The sequence below is a fragment of the Bacillus rossius genome (genome assembly GCF_032445375.1).
Source record: "Bacillus rossius redtenbacheri isolate Brsri chromosome 4 unlocalized genomic scaffold, Brsri_v3 Brsri_v3_scf4_2, whole genome shotgun sequence".
NCBI classification, from domain to species: domain Eukaryota; kingdom Metazoa; phylum Arthropoda; class Insecta; order Phasmatodea; family Bacillidae; genus Bacillus; species Bacillus rossius.
In genome coordinates this window covers 17,436,230-17,463,083 of record NW_026962011.1, presented here as the reverse complement: position 1 = coordinate 17,463,083, position 26,854 = coordinate 17,436,230, and the positions used below count along the sequence as shown (strand labels likewise).

Genomic DNA, 26,854 nt, shown 5'->3' with positions numbered 1-26,854 from the left:
ATCAGAACCCAATGCATTGGAGTTTTTAATTTCAGAAATAATTGATTGTATATCATATTCTGACACAGGAGCTAAGATGACCCTTGAACAATTTTTGTAGCAACTGAATACTTTTTGGACTTTTTACTAGAATTATTTTTAATGATTTCTGAAGCCATAGCATTTCCAACATTTGTAAAATATCTATTTAGTTTGTTTGCAGCTTGCTCGGGATTTAACATGGCATTTATTATGTTATTATCATTTAATACAGTTTTAATATCTACTTTTTCATTTTTTGAGCCAGTAACCTCTTTAATAATATTCCAAACTTTTTTAGAATCATTTTTTTGCTTCAGCAATTTTTCTTTTATAATAATTGTCTTTAGTTATTCGTATAAGAGACGTAAGCCTATTTCTGTAGTATCGCAAATTTCTGTAGTATTACAAATGTTTGTCTTAGCTGCGTATTAAATGGTTGTTTGTTTAATTGTTGTTTAATTTTGTCTCGTGTTTTAATAGATTTAATCAACCCGATTGTAATCCATGGTTTTAACATTTTTACTGACTTACGTGTATCAACAGTAAGCGAACTAGCTTTGTTTATCTAATTTTCTATCAAATTTACAAAATTATCTGTTGCAATATCAACATTTTGTTCATTTAATACACAATTCCAAGACTCGAATTCAAGAAAATCAGATAAAATTTTTCCATCAAAATTTGTTTGTATATTGTTTTTCCTAAGAGACCTTTGACACACAATATTGTAGCTAACAACAGTAGCAAAATGGTCTGTTATATTAGTGTGTAACACAGCAGCATAAACATCATTTTGATTTTTGATTTTTGCAAACGCATGGTCTATACAGGTTTGTGTGAAAAGTGTTTTGCGTGTATATTTGTTAATACAAGATGTTAAGCCATGCTTAGCAAGAATGTCTAAATATTTTTCTGTGTATTTTTCATAAACAGTCGTACATATATTTATATTAATGTCACCAACTAGCATTAATTTTGAAGTATTGTGAATAGTAAACGCATTGTCTAATGAATTAAGGAAGTCGTCAAGACACCCAGAAGGAGATCTGTAAACTGCTAAAAGCGAAGCTTGACTTGAAGCAGCGGCGTCGCTGCAACTGAGCGCAACAGTGACACGCAAGCAGACTGCTCCCGCGAGGACAATCTCCTCTACGTCAGCAGCCAGCTCGCTTCTGACTAACACTGCTACTCCATCACTTTTATGAAGCGTTGTTTTGTTAAAGTAGGCGCTGTAGTTCGCAATGGAGTACAATTAACTCTGCCCGCTTAGCCAGGTTTCAGTAAGAACTATAATATCAAATTTTACTCTAATATCTGATAATAAAACCAAGAACTGTTCAAAGTTTTTGCTTATACTTCTAATATTTAAATGCAAGACACTAAAACATTATCTACAAAAGTTTTATCTAATTCAGAACAGTCATGACAGTCCCATGTGAAAATATCTGCATCTAATGATTGTAAAAATACATTCATTAAAGATTTTTGGAAACTTACGGATTAACTAGAAATTCTTGTAGGCACTAATTTATCAAGATCTGACGGACGTCTGATTCTTGTGGCAGGTTTCCCTTCCTCTATTCTTACGAATATTTTCGCGTCGCGTACCCACACAAACTTGAAATTGTTCTCTCTTGCTACTTTCTTTGTTTCCCAGAGAAGAGATTTATTGTAGTGCGTGAGATGTTCATTTATAAAAATCCTACTTGCAGGAAATCTAGAATTCACTTCTGAAGCCAACAGCGTCTTGTTTTCTTTGAATTTCTGTAACCATTGATCTCTTGTTTGTCGGGAGAGCGATTGAGCAAGTATTGGCCTAGGCTGGTCTCTTCTGCTGCTGGGTAATCTGTGAGCAACTTGGACATCCTTGTCACCCACGTCAATGCCAACAGCCTTAGCGATTTCACCTACTACCGCAATACAGTTTTCGCCTCTCGTCTCAGTCATTCCAACAATTTCAATGTTCATGTTTCTACTGTATTGTTCAAGTTCGTTAACTCTTTCTTCTAGCTCGTTGACGGATTTTTTTAAAACCCCATTTTCTTTCTCTAGTCTATCATTTTTTTCTTGAATTATTTTGGTAGTGGCACGAAATTCCTCGAACTGTTCAGATATAAATTTGACACTGTTTTCCAAGGATTCAATTTTTTGAACAACTTTTTGGAGAGCCGGTAACTGGCGGTGGATTTCAGCCACTTGTTCCATTAAAAGCTTTATATCAACAATCGGATCAATAATACTCACCTTAAGAGCTTTGCACTTCTCACATTTCCAGGTGTATTTCTTCAAACCAAGTTTTCTTAGGTTTTCTGCCGTTTTCAAAGATGTGCACTGAACATGAAAGTAATTTTCACAAATCCCTGAGCATTTAATAATGTCTTTCACATTCGCCGCCTCCAGACACATGAGACATTTACCACACACTTCTGAATCATTTGACATTGTTAAGAATTATTTAACTGACGAATAATTAAGAATAAACAGTTTAAATAATTATTTTAAACACTTTCACTATGCACGATACTTCGCGTTTGAACGGAGCACCGGCCGACACGTCTGCTCTCTACCGCGGTCAACTGACAATATATAGATGTAGATAGAGATAAATATATATATTTAGAGAGATGGATGGATGATTTGTATATGTGTAACTACTTCAAACATGTTACAAAACAAAACTGAATGAGGCATTGCAATGCATGCCGAGCATTAGCTAGATAATGGAATCTTTTCAATGTTAGTAATTTCTTATTTTTCAGCTTTTTTATATAGTGCTTTATATAGTCTAGATTACATAAAGACCACCAATTTGTAGATATATACCTACTGGTAAATAACTATACACTGTCAGAACAACGCCTGTCGGGATCTGAAAGTGATATAAATTATTTTGCACACTTGACATTCAAATGAAGAAGACACTAACTACATCTGATATCGAAAAAGGTCCCCTTCACCCTGTGTTCAGCCCGGGCAACGCCGGCTACTGCAGCTAGTTTAATATAAAAGTTTTATGCATAGCAAGAAAAATATATGGCATCTCCATGGATATCATAAATTACGCGGGTACCAGCAATGCTTATTATACAAATATAATTAAAAATAGGCAGTATAATAAAATATTAGAAATGAGAACATTCCAACTACAAAAAAAATCTACCTTTCCTTTCGTACAAAGTTCATTAAACGCAGATTCTCATATCACAGTTACGCCTTTTCCAAATAAAAATCCATTTAGAGAAATCGTTAAGGTGTGGTTAAAAGTTGCTTAATACAGTCTCTTCAACTTGCTGGAAATAAAAATAAAAATATTTTGTCTCAGGCAAATTCACTTGTGGTTAAATTGTTTACCTCGCACCGCTTAACCACCGTTAACAAGTTTAAATTCACGTAACATTTCCAAACTTAAAATTACAGTTGCGGTGCAGAATTTTTATAATCCACATCAAAGAGTCCCGGCACAATTTCAAACTGCCCCATCGGCGATACGCAAACCTGCAGCATCAATATCCTCGGTAATCATCGGTTAGTGTCTTGCTCGAGAAATATAAAATTTTAAAAACTTGACTTAGAGTTTATCTTCGCCGGCTGTTTCAAACGTTCTCTGGGTGACATTGTTAAATTTCTTGTGGATCACCAACGACCATACAAGCCTCATTATGGTCTGCAGTTGTGTGACGTCATCACAGGTTCCGAAGACTGTTACAAGAACGGCCGCGAATATCCACGGCGCGCGGACCGACTCACGATACGCCACGCTTCGCGCTCCAGACCACAAGCAGTTGTTTCTCTCGCAGTGCCGCAATACTGCCATCTAGCGGATCAATTGCAAAATATTGCAGTTTACACACTAGTGCGCCACTACCGAAGCTTCGGTGGCTCGCTCAAATTAGTGCCGCCTTCTCTCGCTAACAAACATAAAATAATCATATAACCAGAAATGTTATTAACTAAAGGGTCTGCCGTGTACAAAATTTAATAAAATTTACACTTACACTACCTAATCACGGAGCTGTTTCATGAAAAATAATTTGATAGTACTTCAAAAAATAATCTAAATCCTTAAATATAAACATTTGATTTTCGTAACAATATACAAATATACAAAAACTAACTGTACTTAAAAATTACCACACTATAAATTATTAACAAACTATTTTATAATACAGAACTAAGATTCAGACTACTGTTTAAGTTAGCATCAATTCACATTCGGCTCCTGAGTTTTTTCTACCGCACATTCGCCACTTGGAGGTTACACACAATACAGAAACCACTTTCAGACTACCAGGTCAAATAATTTCTGCGAGTTAAAAATATTTTTACAGTGACGAGATAACATTATTACACGATGTTTAAAAATAGAAATACCATCGGCGGGCGTAGGGAAATTTGCTCATTTAATTTATTATACTTCTTATGTCAGGATATATTCCAATTTTTATATTAAAATAGTTTATAACTGTAAATTCATTGAGAGAGTGGGCCTGACCTATCTGGAGGTGGGGTCTGCAGGCGGGTAACCCGGCCTAAAAACGGGCTGTAAAATGCTCGGCGAGGTTACCCCTTTAGCCTAGTAGTCGGTGAGGTGACTCAGGCAACACCGAGGTCACTTCTGCCTGCCCTGCGGCTACCATGCTCTGATTAGGAAGGCGATTGTCGTTTGAGGTGTCGGAACTGTTGCCGGTTCTAGTATCCGAGACATGACCCAACAGGTCCGCGGAAAGGGTGTGTGATGCGAATATACAGCCTCTCCACATCAAGTGGCAACCCTCTGCCTCCACGTTGGCACCGCTGTTGGGAGAGGACCGTGGTGACTAAGTTGGGAGGGTTCCCCAACCTCTGGTCATAGCACCTCCCTAACTAAAGAGGGCACTGCCGGGTCCAACTCTGCCTTAGTTGCATCCTCAGTTGCATGTATGAGACCAGAAATGGTGAAAGGGCTTAATCTGCGGGCAACAGCAGATGCGATAGAAACCTTTCTGGAGGGTTCGACGGCCGAGCCTCGGTGCATCGGTCCCCAAAGGGCCCCATAGTGAATGGATTAGGCCCCATGGTAAAGGAAGGACTGGGTATGGTGGTTACGGTGTCGGGCAACCGGGCCTAAAAACGGCTGTAAACTGCTCGGCGAGGTTTCTCCTTTAGCCTAGTAGTCGGTGGAGGTACTGAGGCAACCTCCAGCCCGGGCACTGTGATTGCAATTTTCTAGCTGGGGCAGACGGCGGTCTTCGCCGGACGAGTGTAGTCGCATCCGGGCCTTAACCGGCTGTAAACCCGCCAGGCCGAGGTATGGCGGGTCGGTGGGTTTTCCAAGGCGACGAGGACACCCCGTGGCTGCACTCTGAAGTTCGACGGTCTGGTCTAGCTACTGGCGAACAGAGTGCCGAGTAGACCAAATGTTGGTCGTAGTACGGGAAGAATCCATCATGTTTGAATGGTGTTCCCGCTGAGGTTTCCTCTAAGGCCCAGGATTCTTGCTGGGTAGGACTCGTACTTGGTAGTGGTGGTTCCTGTCGCTTGGAGCAGGCTCCAAGGGCCCCTCAAGCCCGATGCGGAGTCGATATGGTGAGCGACGACACAGCTCCGGTACCATCCTGGAAAGTTGGGAGAGGTTGGGTAGACCTCCACCGGACCACGGGTTCACTGGGTGATTGAGGAGTCCCAAAGTGATGTGGGAGAATTGGGTAGGCGCCAGCAAAGCTGCACCTTTGAGCTTAGGGGTGCAACCACTTGTCTGGTTAGCTGAGTGAGGTAGGGGGGGCTGTGGTGGTGTCTATGCTGGGATGGGTTGCCTCAGTCTCTGGGCATAGCTGCACCTCTAACGCCTTTCCATTTTGCGTATACGGCGTATCCGTATCCGTGCCCATCGGGGCCCCAGCCTTAAAAATCCTTTTAAGCATGAAGGCTGGGTTATTAAATAGGAGGAGAGATCCTCATAACTTGTAAATTCATTGTACTATTGACTTCAAAAACGTTGGTTCTATTGAAATGTGGCCTATTTTGTAATTTTTGTCCAGAGAGGGGAGAAAGGGGAGCATGTGTGCCACTTTCCCCTCGCTTTAAGCGCGGTCCTGCCAGCAGAAACACGAGAGGCATCCCACCGTCCGACCGCCGCGACGTCCCGCCATCATCGCTGGCGAGTTGGGGGAGTTCGAGACACGCTTCGCAGTTGCCGCTCGTGGCGAGGAGGGTCGGGTCAATTAACTTCTTGCCAGCGCGCGCGGCCCCGGTAACCAGCTGCCCTGGTGGGCAGGCGGGGAGGGGTGTGGGCCTCGTGGAGGGACAGGAGCTATCTGTTTAATGCTCCCTCCCCTCCCCCCCCTCCCCTCCCCTCACCGACACCCTCGTCCCTTGACCGCGGAACGACCCCGGCGTGGACACAGGCGTGTCAAGTGTTAACTAGGCAACGGCACCCCGGGGCGTCTTCGCCGACATGATTAATACCCGGGATGACGCCACGCCGAAGTTTTAATCCTCGAGCGGTGCCCGAGAGAGCCGGCGCTTCACCTGCGCCCGGGACCTCGTTCTCCAAGTCCATCAAACTGGAAAATCATTTTTAACCAGCTGACAATGTAGTTCACCGGGGTTTTAAAACTGCATACTAGTTTGTACAGCGTGTTCGCGAATTCCGGAGCATTAATTCAATCGTTGGTGGGAAGTGAAACACGCGAAATTTTTCTGATAAAGGAACATATGTCCGTAATCACAGCCCTGCAAAAGTTAACGCCGTCAACCACCGTGAACATATTTGTAATTTTTTTCGCACTAGAGGAAAAATAATGATCTGTAATTAAGGTGTGCCTGCGCTAGTGATTGTTCCCCTCATAATTGGTGCGAGGCATGTAAAGGCACGTAAAGGACTAGCTTTAATTCGTGGGTAGCAGAAATGCTCAAGACTTTAGTAATTTGCTTTTTTTTTTATTTGTAGTAGTGTAGAAATTATGAAATAAATTTTATGTTTGTAAAAGAACTTGTGTTTTATTTTTCAAACCTGTAACTTATGTAGTATTTTAAATTAAATTACTTTTTTTCATTAACCAAGTATCGATTCAGTATCTAAATAAATGTGTGATTTGTTGAAGAAAGTGAGAATTTTTTTCGAATTTAAGAATTTTTTTCTGCAAGAGAAGCCATTGCTCTGTTTGGTCGTGACATTCAGGATGCTTTTGCTTCAGTACTGGACATTTATGATTGGTGTGCTAATTAGTAGACATGTAATTGAAAAAATCCAGCCAACCACGAAACACATAAAATGCTACAAAAGTTTCATCCGAATACCTTAGCCAAAGGATTCATTAGAAGTGCATTGCAATGGACGCGGTCATTAATTGGTTGCTTCTGAATGCTCACAAGGGATCCCAATGCATCCCTACATGCGTCCAATGAATCGAGATGTCTAGGGATGTGACACTCGCATTACTGATGTGTCCATACGTCCATTAGCTTCGGAATCATGTTTTGTTTTGTTTGCATATAATTTTACTTTAGATTTTTTTGCAAAAAAAATTGTTTAAAACGTTATAAACGTAATATCTCAAATAGAGACATAAAATTATGAATTAAAATAACTTATAGAGTTATTTAATGCTCATTTAGTAGTATTTTTATATTCTGAAATTCATAACCAACTTTTCACTTTGATCACTAACATTATAAAATGATTTGATTCGTATATTTTATTTAAAAGGTCGTTTATTTTTTAAATGTTATTTTGAATATCTGCAGATATCACGGCTTGAAATGGCTACGTGCACATAAGTAAAGTGGCAACAGGTGGTGCTAGCAGTTACATGTATTCGGATACTATCCATCCATAAGAAAAGTTTCCTTTACTCTGTGGTTGGATTTGCTAAGGGGTGTAGGGATGTGTGTGCTACGGACGCATCCCTATATGTTCGGATAGAGTTAAATGTTTAAACACAAAACTGGTCTGAAAATCTTTTCGCCACAAATACATGGCCCTGCGCATTAGGCGCCACTCCATTGGCTGAGAGAATACGCGCTCTCAGCGCAGCGCCGTGACGTTCAAATGCCCCACGGGAAGCAGACGAAAATCAGGGCGCAGACCTTCTAAGGTGGGGTGTCCATACGTTGCATGTTACACGTGGCGTAGCATCATTAGGTAACCCATTAACCTGAGAAACGGCACGGTGCAACGAAGTTGGGATTTCCACCGTCATTCATCCGTAACAGAGTAGTCGTATATATAAAAAAAGTTACGTCCCGTAGATACACCAGAAGGGGCAGTTATCAGTGGTCATGAGCGGAGATTAACTTGCAGCGGCCTCCTGAATTTTTTATACTATCTCACGCTTAAAAGAAGATAGCAGAGAATGTCCCCTCGTTGGTGGATGTCAAATGTATTTACAAGTTGACCTTTGTCCCGCTGAATGCAATGAGGAACCATTGTGTTATCACCTGACCCAGTAAGCTCCCAGTCGCGTCTTCAACATACTGCTCCACAGGAATGGCTGTGAGTCCAGACCGTCTTCAGGCCGATCAACCAATCATTATCATCATCATCATCATCATCATCATCATCATCATCATGATATACTTTAACTTTTTGTTGCTAGTGGGACCACAAGAGACGAGTGTTAATGGTGATACCACGTCACATCGCACAGCTTACAAGCAAAGTTAGCCACGAATCTATTGCTAAATGAAAGTGAAAACCAAAAAATTGGTAGCAGTGGGTATCGAATCCGAGCTGGTGGATTGCCAGATAGTACGCTTGAACATTGCGCCACGCCGCTGACTTGAAAATTCACGATACAATATCCTTCAACCTCTACTTTAAAATCCCTGTTTCTACTCGCACAGTTTAAGCTAAATCGGTGTGCCCCAACTTGGACCCTCTCGTGTAAGTAACCAAACGTTGTGAATAACTTTTCATGTTATTACGTTGTAAGATATCACCTACCGATTATGTTTAAAAAAAGCTCTTTTTTTTCACTTCTACGTTGTTTCAAAACTAGCCTTAGCCCTTAATTAAATTCGATTTTGATGTTTTACAAAAAAATTCAAATTCAGTGAATAATTCATATTTAAAAAAATTTATTTGTTTAGTCCATACAAAATATTAAGTTTATCTTTTAAAATTAAACCTAAAAAGTCTTATCTGGTAACGTCCTATGTATTGTCCGAAAATCACTTTAAAACAATAACTAAAGTTTTGGAACTCCACTCATCAATTATTGGGTAGTGAACCTTAAATGGTGGCTTATAACGGTTACAAGAATATCTAATAATACTATCAAATACCACATTTTTACAATTAATTTATCCTTGATTCAAGAATTTGTGGTTACATGACGATGAATGGTGGGTTGCAAATATTCCTCCTCGGAGGACAGCTGGCAGGATAATAATGGAACGCGTATGTATAAAGCACTGTAAGCATGACGCGATGTTTTTTTTTATTTAATTCTTCCCTCTCCCACTTTTTGTTTTCTATACCGCCAGAAAATGCAGTACGGATCACTGGGACCATCCGCGCAGGTTGTAGTTACTGGGCTGCCTCGTTGCTAATGCTGCGGTGAGGTAGGGTACGGGAGGGGGAGGGGGATGTAATTGTGCCAGTCGCCAGCTATCACGAGGACCGGCGGAGGGAGGGGGTGGTGTGTCCAAGTCTAACGAGCGTAATGACGGCCTTGGTCGTCCGTCGGGGAGACTGGGACGCCGCGGCGTCTGCTGGTGTCTCCCCTTCCCTTCCCTTCCTCCCCCCCCCCCCTTCGGCGAACCCCCCCTCGGGCGTCGCGCCCACTCGCATGCCTGGCGGCCATCAGAGGACGACTGTGACGTCGGCTGGCGGGGGCCTCCGCCCAGAGGACAAATCATTGCGACAATGGTTTGGCCTTTTACCACATTGCCTTCCACCCGGCGGTGGGAATCCTCCCTTGGCCTCCCTTAATTCCTTCACATCCACCCCCATTCACCAACCACGCTACCTCTAAATACGGCCCCTTCATGGCTAAATGCTCTCTTAATTTAAAAAAAGAGAGAGCGCGTGTGTCTCAGTACACGTGGTAGAAGTAAAACTTCTTTGGCAATCCAAACCTCGACTCGTAAGTATATCGTTAGAGGTGAAACCACAGAGGGAGAGAGAAAGAAAGAAAACACTTTTCTAAATAAATATTACTCATTGTTGAAATACTCGCACCATAAAGAAAAAAACTGAGCGTGTTACTGTTTCTTCAAATAATTCTGCCATTTGGAACGCGCTAAATCTCCGAAATAATTATGAAATTCATAACAAGTAGCGCTATCTATGCGGTAAATGCAGGGACTGTCTCAACACTACTCTCTACGCTGCTGGTTGAACAAGGAGGAACGCGATTGTGCTGGTAGCAAATATAAAATTCAAGGCACTCATAACTGAAATTTGAGGTACTTATATCTATTTTTAAAACAAGCGTATGCGCACACTTTTTGTCTTGTTATTCTGCTCATCTATCTCTCTCGGTTCAATACTTGTTTTGGAGCGGGCGACGAATCCTCGAAAAAAGAGAACGAAAACTAACCCAGCAACGTATATGCTTAGCTCACTTTATATCTCTCTGGTCTTTTTCGCAACACAAACGTTTCACAACAATGTTTCATGAAAATTTCGCATTACAATTCGGACTTGAAATTTACTCTGATCGCACCCAAAGAAGTTTCACTTGAAAAATCGCACCAATCGTCGTTTTTGAGGGCTAGTAACGGCCTGAAAAACCAAAAGTAAAAACCAAAAAATTATGCCACATGTCCAACGGCACAGTTGATTTTAATTCAACAAAATTCTTAAAATAACGCACAACTTTAACATTTATAATCTAGTTAGTCATTCACTCGGGATTATGTGCGGTTCAATTAATTTTAACAAACATTTTTGTACAACTTAAATTTTTATTAATTTAATTTCAAAATTGCACAAAAGATTTTGTAGAAAGTTATTTAATGGAGCCAGCAAAAAATTAAAAATCCCGGTGATCATAACAGTAACGTATTTTAAGCGCACGCAAAAATTGTTCTCTGAATTCATATAATTTCCTCATTCTTTGCATCTAAGTGAAATATATATTTTAATATAATTAATCATCTGAGTATTATGTCGATTTCGCCCTCAAAGCTTTATCCAGTAACTTTACATACTACCAAGATACAACCCCAAAAGTCAAAATGTTAGTAACCAAGGATGTTACTTACGTTACGTAAAAGGACCCAAGAGGGCACTCGTAATGAATAAAACGGCAGAAAACTTGATGCGAATATTTGACTCAGTGGTATCAAAGTTAGGTGTTTCAATGATTAGTACGTGGGCAACATGTGTGTAAATTCGCCGATATGCCTGAATTAGTCACTGTTCCAGATATGTCAAATGAAAGTAGACTAGTGAGAGAATTACATTACAAAATAACATGTTACCAATCACAACACAAACTTTTTGAAATCAGATTCCTTTTCAGAAAAAATATATAGATATTCAAATTTACTTTACAATGCTAAAATTTGGTTGTTTTAATTACAAAATTAAGTCAAAATATTATTCCGGTACTTGTATAATAACTTATCATAATGGTTAAAGTAAGAATCAAGATAATATCACTACAATCTAACAACTATAAATATTTTCATTTAAAATTTTTAATAATTACAAAATATAATTTTTGGAACCATTAAAAGATGCATAAATACAAGGCTTTCATTATTTTTAAGCGAAGATACAGAATGAAGGCTCTCATAATTGATGAACCCCCCCCTCCCTTTCAAAGGGGCCCAAGAAAATAATATAGCCACGCAACCAAGTCGAAGACATGAAACGATGACATAAATTCAAATTACATTTCTGGAGACTTCTGTTATCTCACAAGTAAGTAGACGCTGATCCCCAAAAACATCGCGTGATTCCGAAGAACAAGGATTCCCGTGAAGCTATTTTGAGCAAAAAGCGCTATTGATTTCTTCAGATAAAATCCAATATATTTACTACGACCCATACATTAAAAAAAATTATATAAACAGGCACAATTATTTATACATTTTAACAACTTATTATCAGGCAATTCTTAGTAATGTTACGATAGAAAGCAAAGCAGGGTAAAAAATTCCACAAATGATATAATATTTTTCTATTCAAATATCGTGCTTTAACTTATCCATTAAAACAAAGATTGATTTTTAAGAATTCATGACCACTCACGAAAACCAATTTTTTCCCTTCATTTTTGGAGAAAAATATGCAACATAAATGTGGGCCAAATTCCCAATACGTATAAAGTAATTTAAAACATTTGAACAATTATGAAAACCACAATCTATTCATAAGGAAATACTTTGATATTTTTTTCATATCAAACACCTTTTCTATTTAAAAATCACACTTATTTTTATGTGAGAATAACTTCAAAAAAATAATTTTAAAACGTTTCCGTCTACTTCTTCCATACTCATGGCCGCACACAGAAAAAAATTCCTATACTTTTACAAAAGTTTCCCTTGGATACCAGTTGTCAATAAAAAGGTTGGTTATACTACAAAAAAAAATATTGTTACTGTGTAAAATATGGCTACGGTTACTTTTGCATGTATAATACGAGTATTTCTTACGAAAATTGGCCCATGATTAATATTTTAATTGAAGTTTCATTGTAGTATAATTGTTTTAACCATTGAAAAAATTAATGGTTGTTTAATTTATTTTGTTGTATTATGCCAATTAATGTGCGCAGTTAACACTGGAACGGTTTAAAAAAATACTTTCAACTATTGGAGTTACTAGGACACACAAAGCACAAATTCCCGGGAAAAAATATGAACACAGTATAACTGTGAACACTATTTTGTTGTTATACATTTGTTTAAAGTAAATTCAAAAAATTAATAAATATCTGTTATTTGAGATTACTATTTTGGTTTAATTTACAAAAAAAAACTTTTACATTCCACACTCATGTACCGTTTATTAGTTTTTGATTACGGTAGCAACATGCATGATGCAAAAAGTAGTTTCTCACTTATTGGTGCAGTCCTTCTGTGAACATTGATTTTCAACTAATCTCATACACAAGAACTGTTCTTTCTAAGATCGAGTAGTACGTCGAATTACTCCGTCAATATTGGGATAGGACCATCATTATTTGTGCTCCAAATTATGTAAAGAATGATACTTAAGGATGGTGGTTACTATTTATGAATACAACAACATAAATTTTAAAGTTTCTCGAGAAACTCAGTTGCTGAGACGAAATACTTGTCTATTTCAGAAAGACATGCTTTGGTTTTTTTTCCAATCAACAGACGAATAGTGATATTATTATAAGTTTACAATCACACTTAAAAAAAGTTTTTGGGCTCTGGGAAACCAGACGCATTATGCATAACTGCCATATATATAAATCTCGGAGGTATAAGACACTATGTCCACTTTTGGGTGAAATACACTTTTAACTATTAACTTTACCACAGTTTGAAGTACTTTCTATTGGCATATGACACTAAGATATACATATCTTAAATTCACATTTTAACTGTAGAAAATATTATAGTATTAGTCAGACACGTCTTAAATAATGATTTCAACTGCTCCCTTAAAAATATATGGTTTTTGTGACAGTTTCTTATGCCTCCGAAGTACAGATACAAGGTTAAATCGCAGCTAATTGAGCATTGTTTAAGGCGTGTTGTGACGTTTATAATTCGCGTTAATTCGCACTACACCATAGTCTTTGAAGGTAGGAGAAAATTGGAATTTGTGAGATTTTGTTCGAAGGTTAGTCTATCGCTGTTGGAAATTGTAGAAAATTTGAAGATATTCCAACAAGGAATGTAGGTACCTGAAGTAAACGAAGGTTCTTCGTAATTTAAGATAACTGGAAATGCGTATAAATTGCACCAGAAGTTCCCCTGTAGACGGAATAAAACGGTACTGGTCAAAATATTTTTTTTTGGTGTAGAATCAACTTTTTTTTCTTTCAATGTTTCATTAATACTCTAAAATTAATATTTGGAGTTGATATTAAAAGTAAGTTAAATAAGCAACCGTTCGTTAAATAATATATCCTCCAATTAACGAAGAGCCCCGGATAATTCGTAACAATGTTCTCCGAAAATTGAGTGTGTGTATTTTTTGAACGATTAAACTTTAGTCATTATTGACACAAAGGAAAAGGTACAAAGCTTGGGCTGAACTTAGCGTCATGAATTGTAGATTACGCTTTAAACAATGTACAGAGTAAGTAGCTTTATTAGTGGAAATTTCATACACTTTTAACAATTTTTTATAATAATGTAAAAAATTAATACCTCCCTGTTGCCGATCAGTTGCCCAATTTCCGCGCATGAGCATAGCTCACTTTTTCGTTGATTTCGTCCAGATGGTGGACACATGTCTGGCACCAAAAATTTGTATATAGTAATTTTTGTGATCATCGGTGGATATACAAAGCGTGATGGTTTGTCAAATCGATCTTGATACTATCGGACCATCAAGGAATACAATTACTAGACTTTAATGTCCTACATGACAAGAAATAATCGCAACTTAAATGTACTAGAAGAAATTAGAAAGAGGGTTATATTTTAATACGATTGTGGTACCATCACTGGGATTTTTGCCTAACAATTGTATCGATATATCTGAAAATTCCGCTATAATACGTTGAAATCGGTTTATTAAAACGTTTTCGATTTGCTTCCTTACTGGGAATCGGTTTGGGCACTTTCTGGAACACGGCTCGCGAGTTAGGTTATGGTCGTATCCCAACAAGGCAGTGCTTATTCACTAACTTACCTGAACGTCTGGGAATAAAGCCGTATCGTTTGGTCTCACATTATATGGATTTTTTTTCTCGTCATAGTTATTATTTAAGGGTTTGTACAGTAATTTTCACACGATACCTCCTTTGAATTTTTTTTCTGTCACAAATATTATAGGTATATATAATTAAATATAATAGACACAAGTATTCGTAGTTATTATTACTTGCGCGTCTTTTTACACATAATATATTACACTTAGTGAACATCCGTTAAAATATTTTTAATGAGCTATAAATGCTCTTAAATCAAAGTCATAACAAGAAACAACAAAATATGTTGTAAGACCGATTCTAAAATTACAAAGATAGGAACAAAACGATGTTAACTTGTTTACATCAGTTATTATACCATAACAACAGTTTAATTTTAAATATTGCATATTTATTTGCGGTATGGTAGGTATCGCACATGAACAGATTTTTTTGGAACAATTAATTTTGCAGCCACCACTAAAAATAAAATAAAAATTAAAAGTGTACGGCTTCACAGGAGTTTACGCTAACGCGGTGTAGATAGTTTGCTGGAATATATATTTTTTATTTATATACTAGCTCCACACTTTCAAAAAACCATTAATGCCTACACCAATTATTTCTTTTAACACATAGAGAAACTTTTTGAAGCAGCTGTAATAGCTTTAAACTTCAGGTATTTAATTGAATTAAACACTATACATTAAAGAAGTAAATGTTTTGAAACTCACCGATAAAAATATTTCTGTAGTCTAGAAACTGTGGAAGCCATAATGACGTTTCTGGGATCCAGTTTTCTCTTCCCCTTAAGCCCATGGAAAGATACCCTTAAGTTGGCTGCACAATTGAATAAAACAAAACAAAAAAACAATAACAGTAACATTAGGTCTTGCGCACAAGATATGAACATGTGAACACCATGTTTTCGAACCTACTGATTCACAAACGATCGTGTGGAATTATAGGAGACAGGTCATGCGCATTGAAGGGGAATGAATATTTTTATTTTTCTCACGGACGCATGGCGCAACAACCAATGAGAGTAGAGTAGGAAGCCATTTTGAAGGGTCTTTATAACAGTAGAGGAACTTCGGGTATTATGGAATACCACTTTGTTTTCCAAATGTAAAAAGTACAATATTTAAGTTATGGTTACCGGATGGTGCTAGTATGATAGCAACACGATTGTACATAAGTCCAGTAAGTAGAAGTACGTAAGCATAAATAACGTTTTTACAATTTCAATTTTTCCAAAAAAAACATAATATGGGGGCAATATGGAATAGTATGGGTAATATGGAATACTGCGAATTTTCAATTGTCTCACTTATTTACTGATAAATATATCTTCAAAGACGTTATTCAAAGTAATAAATTTGTAATTTTCAAACAAAAGGCAATAGTAAAATGTCGAGAGGTTTTTAAAAAATACCATAAAATACTAAACACTAACATTAAATAGCGTTTCAAAGAAACACCTTCTTGCAGAATTCGTAGACGCAATGAATTCTCAGTTAAGGAATCCTAATTACTAATACTTGTTTTACAGAAACTATTTCAATTAGTAAATCACAAAAAGAAAGTCAAACCTAACAAAACCAATAAAAAAAAAACAATAACATTTATAAAATTAGCTATTTGCAGAAGTCACAGACATAGACAAGTGTTTCTGCTCCAGAGCAGTCATAGTGTGCCCACAATTCACACATTGTGCACTGAATCCACTCGTCCCCATGTGTATTCTGTGAAAACTTACCCTGGCAAAAGAGGCACTCTGCATCGTCACTACTTGGTTTGTCTTTATGAACAGTCAAACTAAGATCAGAAGATTGATCTGAAATGTATTCGTGAGATTCATTGCTACTGAATCAATAAAAAGTTTTTTTTGGTTTAGGCTTTCTTCGAACAGTTGAAGGTCCAGCTTGAGAAGAAGATTCAGTAGTAGTAGATTGTGTGATGTCTGGGTCATTTGTTGTATTCATGTTCATATGGATGTTGCTTTTCTTTCGGCCACATGTTTCCCTCTTTGTGCTCTTCTTCTCACTCTCTCTTTTACACTTCTTGTCGTTTTGGTTATGCTTTGCAAGTGCTTCTTCAAGTTTGGTTTTGTATGGTGAATCAGTGATTACTTCAGCAAGAGTTCTTTTTCGACCGATGTTGGAAGATGTAGATTTTCTTACAGGAACAGGAGAAATATCCTTGGGCAGAACAATGATTTTGAGCCTTGAAGATGAGTGAGCAGGGCATTGATCCATTGAAGGGGAATCTCTTGAATGTTCACATAACTGAGTCTTACAATTTGATTCAGTCATTGGTATAGATCTACCATCACATTCTAAGTCGTTGACTTCACTCACCACACGCACTTCTATTTCGGTTTCTTCGTTGTCAGCTGTGTCAAGTGGTACTCTATAATTTGGGTTAGGACTAGGTCTAGTAATAGTAACGTCATTCCCTGCAGCAATGAAGTCGACATCACTGAAAACATGTCTGTTTACGGGATATATCCTTGTTGCTTTAAATCCACTTACAGCGATCTCTCCAGTTTGGACACTAAGGTATGCCCTTCCAAAGAGTTCTGCAATGTCATAAGGCTTCATGGGACCTGAACTATGCCTGATGAATTGCCGAACCTCTTCACTATAGTATACTTTAAGGGGCCCCATGAATGTTTTGTCTAATGGCTGTAACTTGTGAGTACAGTGTGGGAGCAAACTCACAATGCGTATGTGGTTTTCCCGTGACAATCTGATGACTTCTAGGTTCTTTGTGTGACTGTAGTGTCCATCGAGGATCAACAGGATGGGTGATTCTTTGGTTGGTTTCGTATGTGATATGAAATGTTCAAACCATTGGCCAAAAATGTTTGTCTAAACCCACCCTGATGTGTGGCAAACCCCAACAGCACCAATGTACAAATGCACAAATGCACAAATGTTGTCTTTACATATATTTCTTAAAATAACTTTCATAAACATATCACAATAGTTTACTGCGTATTTTGAATAATAATAATTGTCCAGTTAAGAAACAAAATGTGCGGGTATTATGGAATACTTTGCAAAATGGAGGGTAATTTGGAATACCAGAAATTCCATATTACCCGCACTAGCCATTTTGAAACTAACGTGGTGGAAACTACAGAAAAAAAGCCGTAATACGCTTGAGAAATATATAAATAAACACTTCAATACTTCTACTTTACATCTACTATAACAGTGGTAATATTTAAAATTGTTAAATAGTTATTGTTCTTACAGATAAGCTCACCTGCACAATATTCGTGATTTGTAGAAACACAAAACGCACGATGTACGGTGCAACGCAGCTCCATACAATATGGCGTCTGAGCAGTTGAAAAGGTGTACAAAGGAGCAGAAGTTCCACTTGTGTCCGCATGGTTGCGACTCTTGTCAGCCGAGAAACTGCGCTATTCCATATTAACCGACTATTCCATAATACCCGAAGTTCCTCTATATATTTACCAAGAATATTGTGACAAGATATTGTGGAGATATTACAATGCTCAGGTGTAATCACTGCTTAAAAAAATTAATTAATGCTATTACTTATAAGTCATTAGCAAAAAATTGTAAATAAAAATGTGTTATGGTTAGAATTGTTAACGAATTTTTTTTATATAAACCTTATTTATTTATGTTTTGAAAACCTGTGTTGCTGGTCCGATGTCACTGGATAATTTAATATTAGTTAATTTAGCTGTTTACTAACACTGCGAACAGATGTAGGATACATCGCGAAATTTCACTGGCTGAAATCAACAGTAAGATTTCTATTGTGAACCGACTTCGCACGGGTCGTGTGGACAGTCGTGCGTATGGCCTGCTGTTCACTCGCTTATGTTTTTTTTTTTAAATTGCGAACCCAGCCTTAAGGATGCCGTACACGTACAGGAAATCCTTGAGGCCTGGACTGTGCAGTCCGTACCTGGAGGATTCTTCCACCGTGTGTGAAGGAGTCCTTGAGGAGGCAACCTGTGAAGTGTGATGGAATCCCGAAACGAAGACAATTATTTTTTTTCTGCTCCTTGAGGCCGGAACTACGTGGTAAGATGCGCTGTGTTGTGTTGTGTATCTTTGACGACATAGACTGTAGACTGTCACAGGGGTTTCCCCCCCTTTTCTTTTGTGACCCAGCGCTCTTAGCCTTTTGGACCTACCGCCCTGGGACCCACATTGGCATGGATGCGGATACGCCGCATACGCAACCAGGAAGAGGCTGAGGCTACCCATCCCAGCTTATGCACCACCTCCGGCCCCCCTACTCCACTCAGCCCACCAGCAAGTTGGATGTTCCCAAAGCCCTCTGGAGTCATCACTTCTGGCGCCTACCCCAGTCTACCGCTCTCACACTGGGACTCCTCAAACTACCCAGCGAACCCGCGGTCCGCGGTGGAGGCCTACCCAACCTCTTCCAGCTGTCCAGGCTGGTAACCGGAGCTGTCCTCGTCGCTCACAACGTCAGCACGTCAAAGGGCTAAGGAACCCTTTGTATCTTTTGACGACAGCGGGCCTCGAGATATGTTCCCCCTTCAGCGCGTGGGTTGGCTCACCTGCGGCCAGGGCGAGCAGGGCGCTGAGGAGCAGCAGCTGCCGGCGCGCGGCCTCCATGGCTCGCGGCGGGGTCGTCCTCTTCGCCACCGTCGTCGTCGTCGTCGTCGTAGCCCCGGGTCACTGCTGCTCACGGCGCCGACGAGGTCTCGGCCCCGCGCCAGCCGCCGGCAGCCGCATCCTGCAACCCAGCGGCGACGAACACGTGGTGACCACGCAACCTACTGCAAAACTACCATGATGGAACTTTCACCCACAGCCTTATCGAAACAAGGGGAAATGTTGTATACTTAAAAACTTACATAAAGGAACATCCCTGAAAACCTGCACGAAACATGGCGAGAAGTACCATACTGAAATACTACCATTTTGGAACTTTTACCCCATGGCCTCCTCAAAACAAAGAGAAAAGTTCCGTAGTAAAAAAAATAGTATTATTGTATTTTTCCTCCTGGCTCCTCGTAACAAGGGGAAAAGTACCATGCTAAAAACCGCCATAATGGCATTTTTTTTCCTAGCCACCTCGAAACACGGGCAAAGTACTATACTGAAAAACTAACATAATGGCACATTTCCCATTGCCTGCACGAAACATGGGGAAAAGTACCAAACTGATATACTACCATTATGGCGCTTTTCCCCCTGGACTCCTCGAAACAAAGGGGGGAAATGTCATTATGAAAAACTAAAATGAGTGTACTTTTTTTTCCTGGCTCCTGGAAACAATGGGGAAGTACCATACTATAAAACTACCACAATGGCACTCCTCTTTACATAAGCCTATACTCACAATACGTAAGCACCATCTTTGTGATAAATACTGATTTTTATTTTTGCACGTGGGGCCATTATTGACGTACTTTCGTCAAAATAACTGTAGTAATTAGCTTACGTTGTCCAGGTCATTTACTTTAGTTCGCAAATTTACTCCAGCAGACGTTTTTAATATTTAAATTATTAAATTTTATGTAATTAGTGTTTTGACACAGAAATAATTCTGTTATCTTTAAAAGATTTTTGCAATGGGAGTGCATGACTTGATGTAAGTTTTTGGACATACGCCATTGCTAAGAGTTTTTTCTGTTGAAAAAAACTAATAAATAAAATAAATAAATAAAAATACCTCAGAAAGACAAAAAACACACAAAATTAAGCAAACAATTACTATTGTCAACAAGTATATAAACACCACAAAATATTCCGGAACAGGAATATGGTAAACAAACAAAGAAAAAACAAAGAAAAAAGTACAAAGAGAACGAAAAAACCCCACAAATGATGACAACACAAAAATATTGAAACCAAAATAATTCAGCACAACATTTGAAACGAGACAAAAACACGACAAAACGAGAAGACAAAAAAAACAATAGTTTTACCAAAACAGAAACAAGCGACGTTTCGGGAACTGCTATCTGCTCCCGTCCTCAGGCAGAGACGCACATGGTACGGAAACACAGGTGTGTTGTCATCATTTGTGGTTTTTTTTTCGTTCTCTTAGTACTTTTTTCTTTGTTTTTTCTTTGTTTGTTGACCATATTCCTGTTTTGGAATATTTTGTGGTGTTCATATCCTTGTTGACAACAGCAATTGTTTGCTTAATTTTGTGTGTTTTTTTTCTTTCTTGGGTATTTTTATTTATTTATTTTATTTATTAGTTTTTCTTCAACATAAAAAGTTCTTAGCAATGGCGTATGTCCAAAAACTTACATCAAGTCAGAAATAATTATATTTTCAAACACAGTCATTTTTCAACACAAAGTTAAAATCCCTCCTTTCATATAAAACGTAATTGTCGTTCAATAAAAATTCGTTTTAGCTCAACAAAACCTGATGAACTTTTTGTTGGCACTTAAATAAACTTTCCAGTGGTATTTTGACAACTTAGTGTAATAAAACTATATATTATTTTTAATATAGTAATAAGTCTTTTAGTTCCGCAAAATGAGCTTTCAATAAAATATACAGTGTATGTGTAGGTATCAGATATATCCTGAGTGACATTCGTCAAACAAAATAACTTATTAGAAACTACGTATTTCTATGGAATAAAATATTAACTTACACATTGTTCTGATATTGTAATGTAAATAATTTCATTAATTCAACATTCTTGTTCCGTTAAATTCTCTTCTGCTCTAGAAATGCGCCTCTTATAATTCTGATACTAGACCAGTTGCGTTTTTATTAAAGAGGGGAATTCGCTTCCAATTTCGCCAAATTGAGTCTCCGACCTCGCTGCTCATAAAGTTACAGCGCAGAACTTCAGACGAACGGAACCGGAGGGACGCTACACTCATAATGCACTCCAGGGCTGTAATTACTTTCTGCGATGTTCGCAGAATTTATGAGCTTCGGAGATGCACGCGGCTATTTATTAGTACGCCAGGGGCAAGAAAGAGCTCAAGGCAGCCCAGCACTGGCATTTTGCAGCCGTTTGAGGGCACCGTTGGGGGGGGGGGGGGGTGAGAAAGAAGAAGGCGACGGAATGGAGGAAGACGATGTAGTCGCTGGGGATGACGAAGGAAAAATTCTTGTTACCTTTCGTGCGGTGGAATGTGACAGCGGGGCGGACAGCAAAGAATAGTGAGAAAGTAAGCGTGAATAAAACAATAATACGTACAAAGCAATACATGGGGAATGAGGTACGGAGTTTTTGACGCTGAGCATAAAATACGACGAAAAAGATGTTACGTGAATATGATATAGCTTCCAGAACATCTTTATTTCTTTCAACGTTTCTTTAAACGAATGCTCTACAAGATGATATAGAATCATATTTATACCTCTATTATCTACTTGTCTACTGTCATTTAAATCCTTGAACTGGTTTTAATTGTTAAAAAAATGTTTTCTCTACTGTTGCCGTATATTGAAAATTATTATGGAATAATGGAATTATGAAACAATTACTTAATCATATATTTTGCTTAATGTTTTACATCCACAAATAAAACCAGTGTATTAAAAAGTTCCGTTTAAAACACCTAAAAATAAATTTGTATGGTTGTATTACAACTAAAAAAATTACAGTAATAACTTTGCGGTAAATCCGTGTTGAATGATAGTGGTGATGATAATTAATTACGTTTTTTGGTAACTGTGTTTGATTATTACCATCTGTGTGGTAGATATTCCTAGTGGGTACTGTCAAAATACTAAAATGTAAAAGATTTCTCAAAGGGAAAATCCTTTACTACCTGCATTCATTTTGCATAAGCCGCTCCAACCACACTTCAGCTAAACCCGAAACTGGTCAGAAGATATAAATCTGACTCTGAAGCAGGAAAACATTACGTAAACTAAAGACTTTTTTTAACATGCTTTTATTAGCTTCGCTTGTAACGTAATATTTGAACATGTTTTTAACCCCTTTCAAAACGTCAGATTAATTTGAAACTTTGCACACTTATCAAGGACCGATGGCACTGCAATAATTTAAATAGTTTGTCCCATTATCCTTACCAGGATCTTCTAGATTAGCGATTTTTAATCATGTAGTTTTTAACCAGATTACATAAAAAAAAAAATAATTTATTTAGGTTCGAAGGACTGTGCTGCGTCATCATTTTTAATAAAACCTAAGAGAGAAATGCCTTATTGGCATTAGATAAATAAAATAATAAATTTTAATAACAAAACCAAAATACTTACGTTTGAAGAAGTTAATTGTAGTCTAACTAAAATACTAATCAAAATCTTCAAAAAGTTATAAAATGTACGTGTATTGAGAACATTCTATATAAATAACTCTTAAGAGACAATTAGTGGCGAAATAATTAAAAGCACATAGATAGAAAATAATGGCCAAATTAAATAATAATTAATATCAAACAGATATTTCTTGGGTCATTGAAGTTATAATTGATGATTTAATAACTATAAAAACTATGTGTCACTAAAAAAAAATAATACGTTTGAACGACAATCCACTCGTAGGTACATACAAAATTCGCGTTTTAATATGAAAAGAGACAAAAATGAATATATGCGTTTACTTAAACTGCGTTTTCATTGAATCACAGGTAGTTTTTACAACCCCCTGAAAGACAAGAAACCAATAAAAACATGACTAAATTCAAATTACCGAATCACCTGCAATCCAGCCGGAAGGTAAAGAGGCAGCAGCCAAAGGACAAACTATACTTAATTATTTGTGTACAAGTTGGTGGAATTCATTCCAGTATCAGCTAATACCTCAAATTGAGCAGGTCTCATTAGCATCACGTACATAGAAAATTTTCCTGTACTTTTGCAACCGATTCCTTAGGAAACCAGTATTCAAGAAATAGTTACTACAATAAATATATTGTAACTATGCGCAACACATGGCTATGGTTAGTTAAGCATATTTTTAATAAATTTTTCATGATAAAACTTAGTATTTCTTACGAAAATTAGCGAATTGATGTTTCATTCAAGACTATATATTTTTCAATAATGGAATAAACTATCGAATATTCAATGGAATAACTTCATTTTGTTGTAATATTCTTGCTGCAGTTTCAAGTTGAAAATTCAGAGAACGGGTCACAAATAACTTTAACTTTTGGAGGTACTGGGACAACATAATGCATAAATGCCCGCGGTAGGAATACGAACCTAGTATAACTGCGAACACTTTTTTTGTAGTGATACAGTTGTTTTTATATTAAAGCACAAATGTACAAATATCTGTATTTAATCTTCAATGTTTTTTTTTTTTTTCAATTTACAAAAAGAATTTAAATGTATGAAAAAAACGTAAAATTCATCTAACATTCCTTCCTTCTAATCATTAAGGGGCAAGTAATTTTTTTACGCAAAATTCCTTAACGCTTATTAGACTCCAATACGGTATTATTAAAACAGCGGTTTCTTCCTTGTAATTGGCGGCCGTCCGCAAGATGAGCAATCGCCTAATTTGACTGGGCCGTTCCTGTATGGCGCGTTTACTTTCCCACTGAGAGGGCTGTGATTCGTGACCCAACAGTAGATATGCATATGAAATAAACTAAACTAATCACGAAACACACACACTTACACGCAGTGTTTTGACGCACAGCTAGTTAATAAATCATTATGCGAAACCCTTATAATTAATACCTTAAAGAGGAAATTTATTTTATGTAATACAGGATGTCAATTAAATAATGTCCCAGTTCCAATGGTATATTATAACAGTTTAATTGAGATTATTTACAAACATATCGTTCATCAAATTGAAGTTAAACTAATCTATTTTTTATATACAAGTTTTCAATATGTGCACTTTTAGTTATACGGTACTCACCGAACATAAAGGCCAATTCTTCCCACACATTGATTAACACGTTCGGAGTAATGGACGCAATAGCCTCTTCAATTGTGTGTCTCAACTCTGGCCAATCATTAGGTATGGGCGGAATGTATACACGGTATTTTATAAAGCCCCAAAGGAAAATAATAATTGCATGGCGTTATGTCAGGTGAACGTAGAGGCCAGCGAAAATGAGCTCTGTCGTCTCGACAATCAGGGACTTTTTACGTTTAACCACTCTCGTACAAAGATATTTCAATGGGGAGGAACTCCATTCGGTGGCCAAATAAAGTTTACAGTTTAACCCTCTACTAATTGGGGAAAGAGCCATTCTTTCGCGCTGCAAGCGAGAAAACAACAAAGCAGTAGGTACTCGCGAATGCGCTTATCTAAAACTGTTGAGTTACTCTGTAATTGTGACCTTGAAATTACAATCTAATACATTTGCAGTTGATACTACAAAAAATTTTAAACTGGGAAATAGTTTATGGACATACTGCATCTAACGTACCTACTTGGCGTTTTTTATTTTTGTTCACAACAGTGTTGTGAAGTATCTTAGAATGGTAACAAAAAAAATCTTTCTAAAATATATATATATATATATATATATATATAAGGATGTTGGTATGAATGTGTGACGTCGATATACTCCGAAACCGTTGGACCGATCGCCATGAAAGTTGGCACATCGAAGTGTTTTTACATGGAGAATGTTTGGCTATAACTCACCACTTGATAGCGCTGCAGCGCTTCAACTTCTATCCCGTTCATCTGATAGCCATGAAAATTGGTATATTGAGATTTTTATTGTCCTTAATATTCAATAACGGCTAACTGTGATAGTGACTGTGATTAGTATTTTGTGAATGAGTTTAAAATGGAATACCATTTTCTAAGAAATGCTTTATAGATACTATATTACATACAAACCATCCATTTTAGATATATAAAGGTAAATAAATAAACATTGGCAGAAAAACGTCTTCCGTGTTCTGCTAGTACAATATGTATAGTATGTTTATATTTATATAACATGTTTCAATGTAAAAACATCCATGTTTATTTTTATGAAATATAGTTGGCACAATTTTTATGATACACTTTTTCGCTTCGTGTATTGGTATTAGAGCATTCATAACATTATGTTTGAATTTCAATTTCTATATACAAAGCTTTCAAAACTAATCACAAAAAGAAATTTAAAAATAAAACTATTTAAGAATTATTTTTCAAACATAAATTTTGTCCAAAGAAAAAAGAGTTAAATTTTATAAATTTAGTTGATTTTGTAAATCAAGTCGTATTACTTCTGAAGAAACATAAAAAATTTAAATTTGAAACCAATCGAATATTCAGGCTCCTTAAAATTATCATTTTATAACATAGTGTCCTATATTTCCCGGCTAAAAACGTGTTTACATCCATACCCCTGGGGTACTAATTTTAAAGTTTCCAGGAAAGAAAGTTTTAGATTTTTTTTATTAAAATTTTTATTTTCAGGTTTCTTCGCTAGTGGAAGAAATTGCTTATTGAAGGTTTAACACATTATTCTATAACTTTGTTATAAGACAAAATTATATTTTCACAATAATAGTTAATTGATAAAATTATTTTTTTTGGGAAGAGTGTGCTGGAGATCTTTCATTGTATACGTATCGACGTAATGCTATGAGTGCTCTAATACCAACATATACAGCGAACAAGGTGTATCATAGACATGGTGGCAACAATATTTCATAACAAAAATAGTGTGGTTTACCTACAAGGTACACACACACACACACCTATATATTACTAGCTGCAGTACCCGGCTTTGCCCGGACTGAACACCGGGTGATATATTGTCCGCGAGTTACAGCAAAATGGATAGCGATAAGTCCAATGTGTTGGACATTAAGAAATGACACATAATTACTGTTTGTGTATCTGTGACCTATGATTTTCTGTTTACCCATGGCGATCGGTTGAAAGGTTTAGAAGTTGATGCGCTACAGCGTCATCTAGCGGCGAGTTACAAAAAAATGGATAGCCTAAAAACCTTCTCCATGATATAAACACTTCGATGTGCCAAATTTCATGGCGATCGGTCAAACGGTGTAAGAGTTTATCGACGTCATACATGCCAACATCCAATTATATCTATTCTTATATTTCGAAATTTTAGGGCTTTCACTTTTGCGGAAAGTGGATGTTCAGGACCTCGAATG

General features: G+C 37.3%; 1 protein-coding gene across 2 annotated transcripts in view; it reads right to left on the bottom strand.

Moving 5' to 3' along the window:
* LOC134541895 (lachesin-like) overlaps positions 1-26,854 on the bottom strand; it is a 387,782-nt gene that overhangs the window by 297,375 nt on the left and 63,553 nt on the right. For both annotated transcript variants that reach the window (XM_063385625.1, XM_063385626.1), the window contains exon 2: positions 19,369-19,547. In XM_063385625.1, coding sequence (XP_063241695.1) covers positions 19,369-19,426 — 58 coding nt within the window. In that variant the 5' untranslated portion in view covers positions 19,427-19,547. The remainder of the gene's footprint in view (positions 1-19,368; positions 19,548-26,854) is intronic.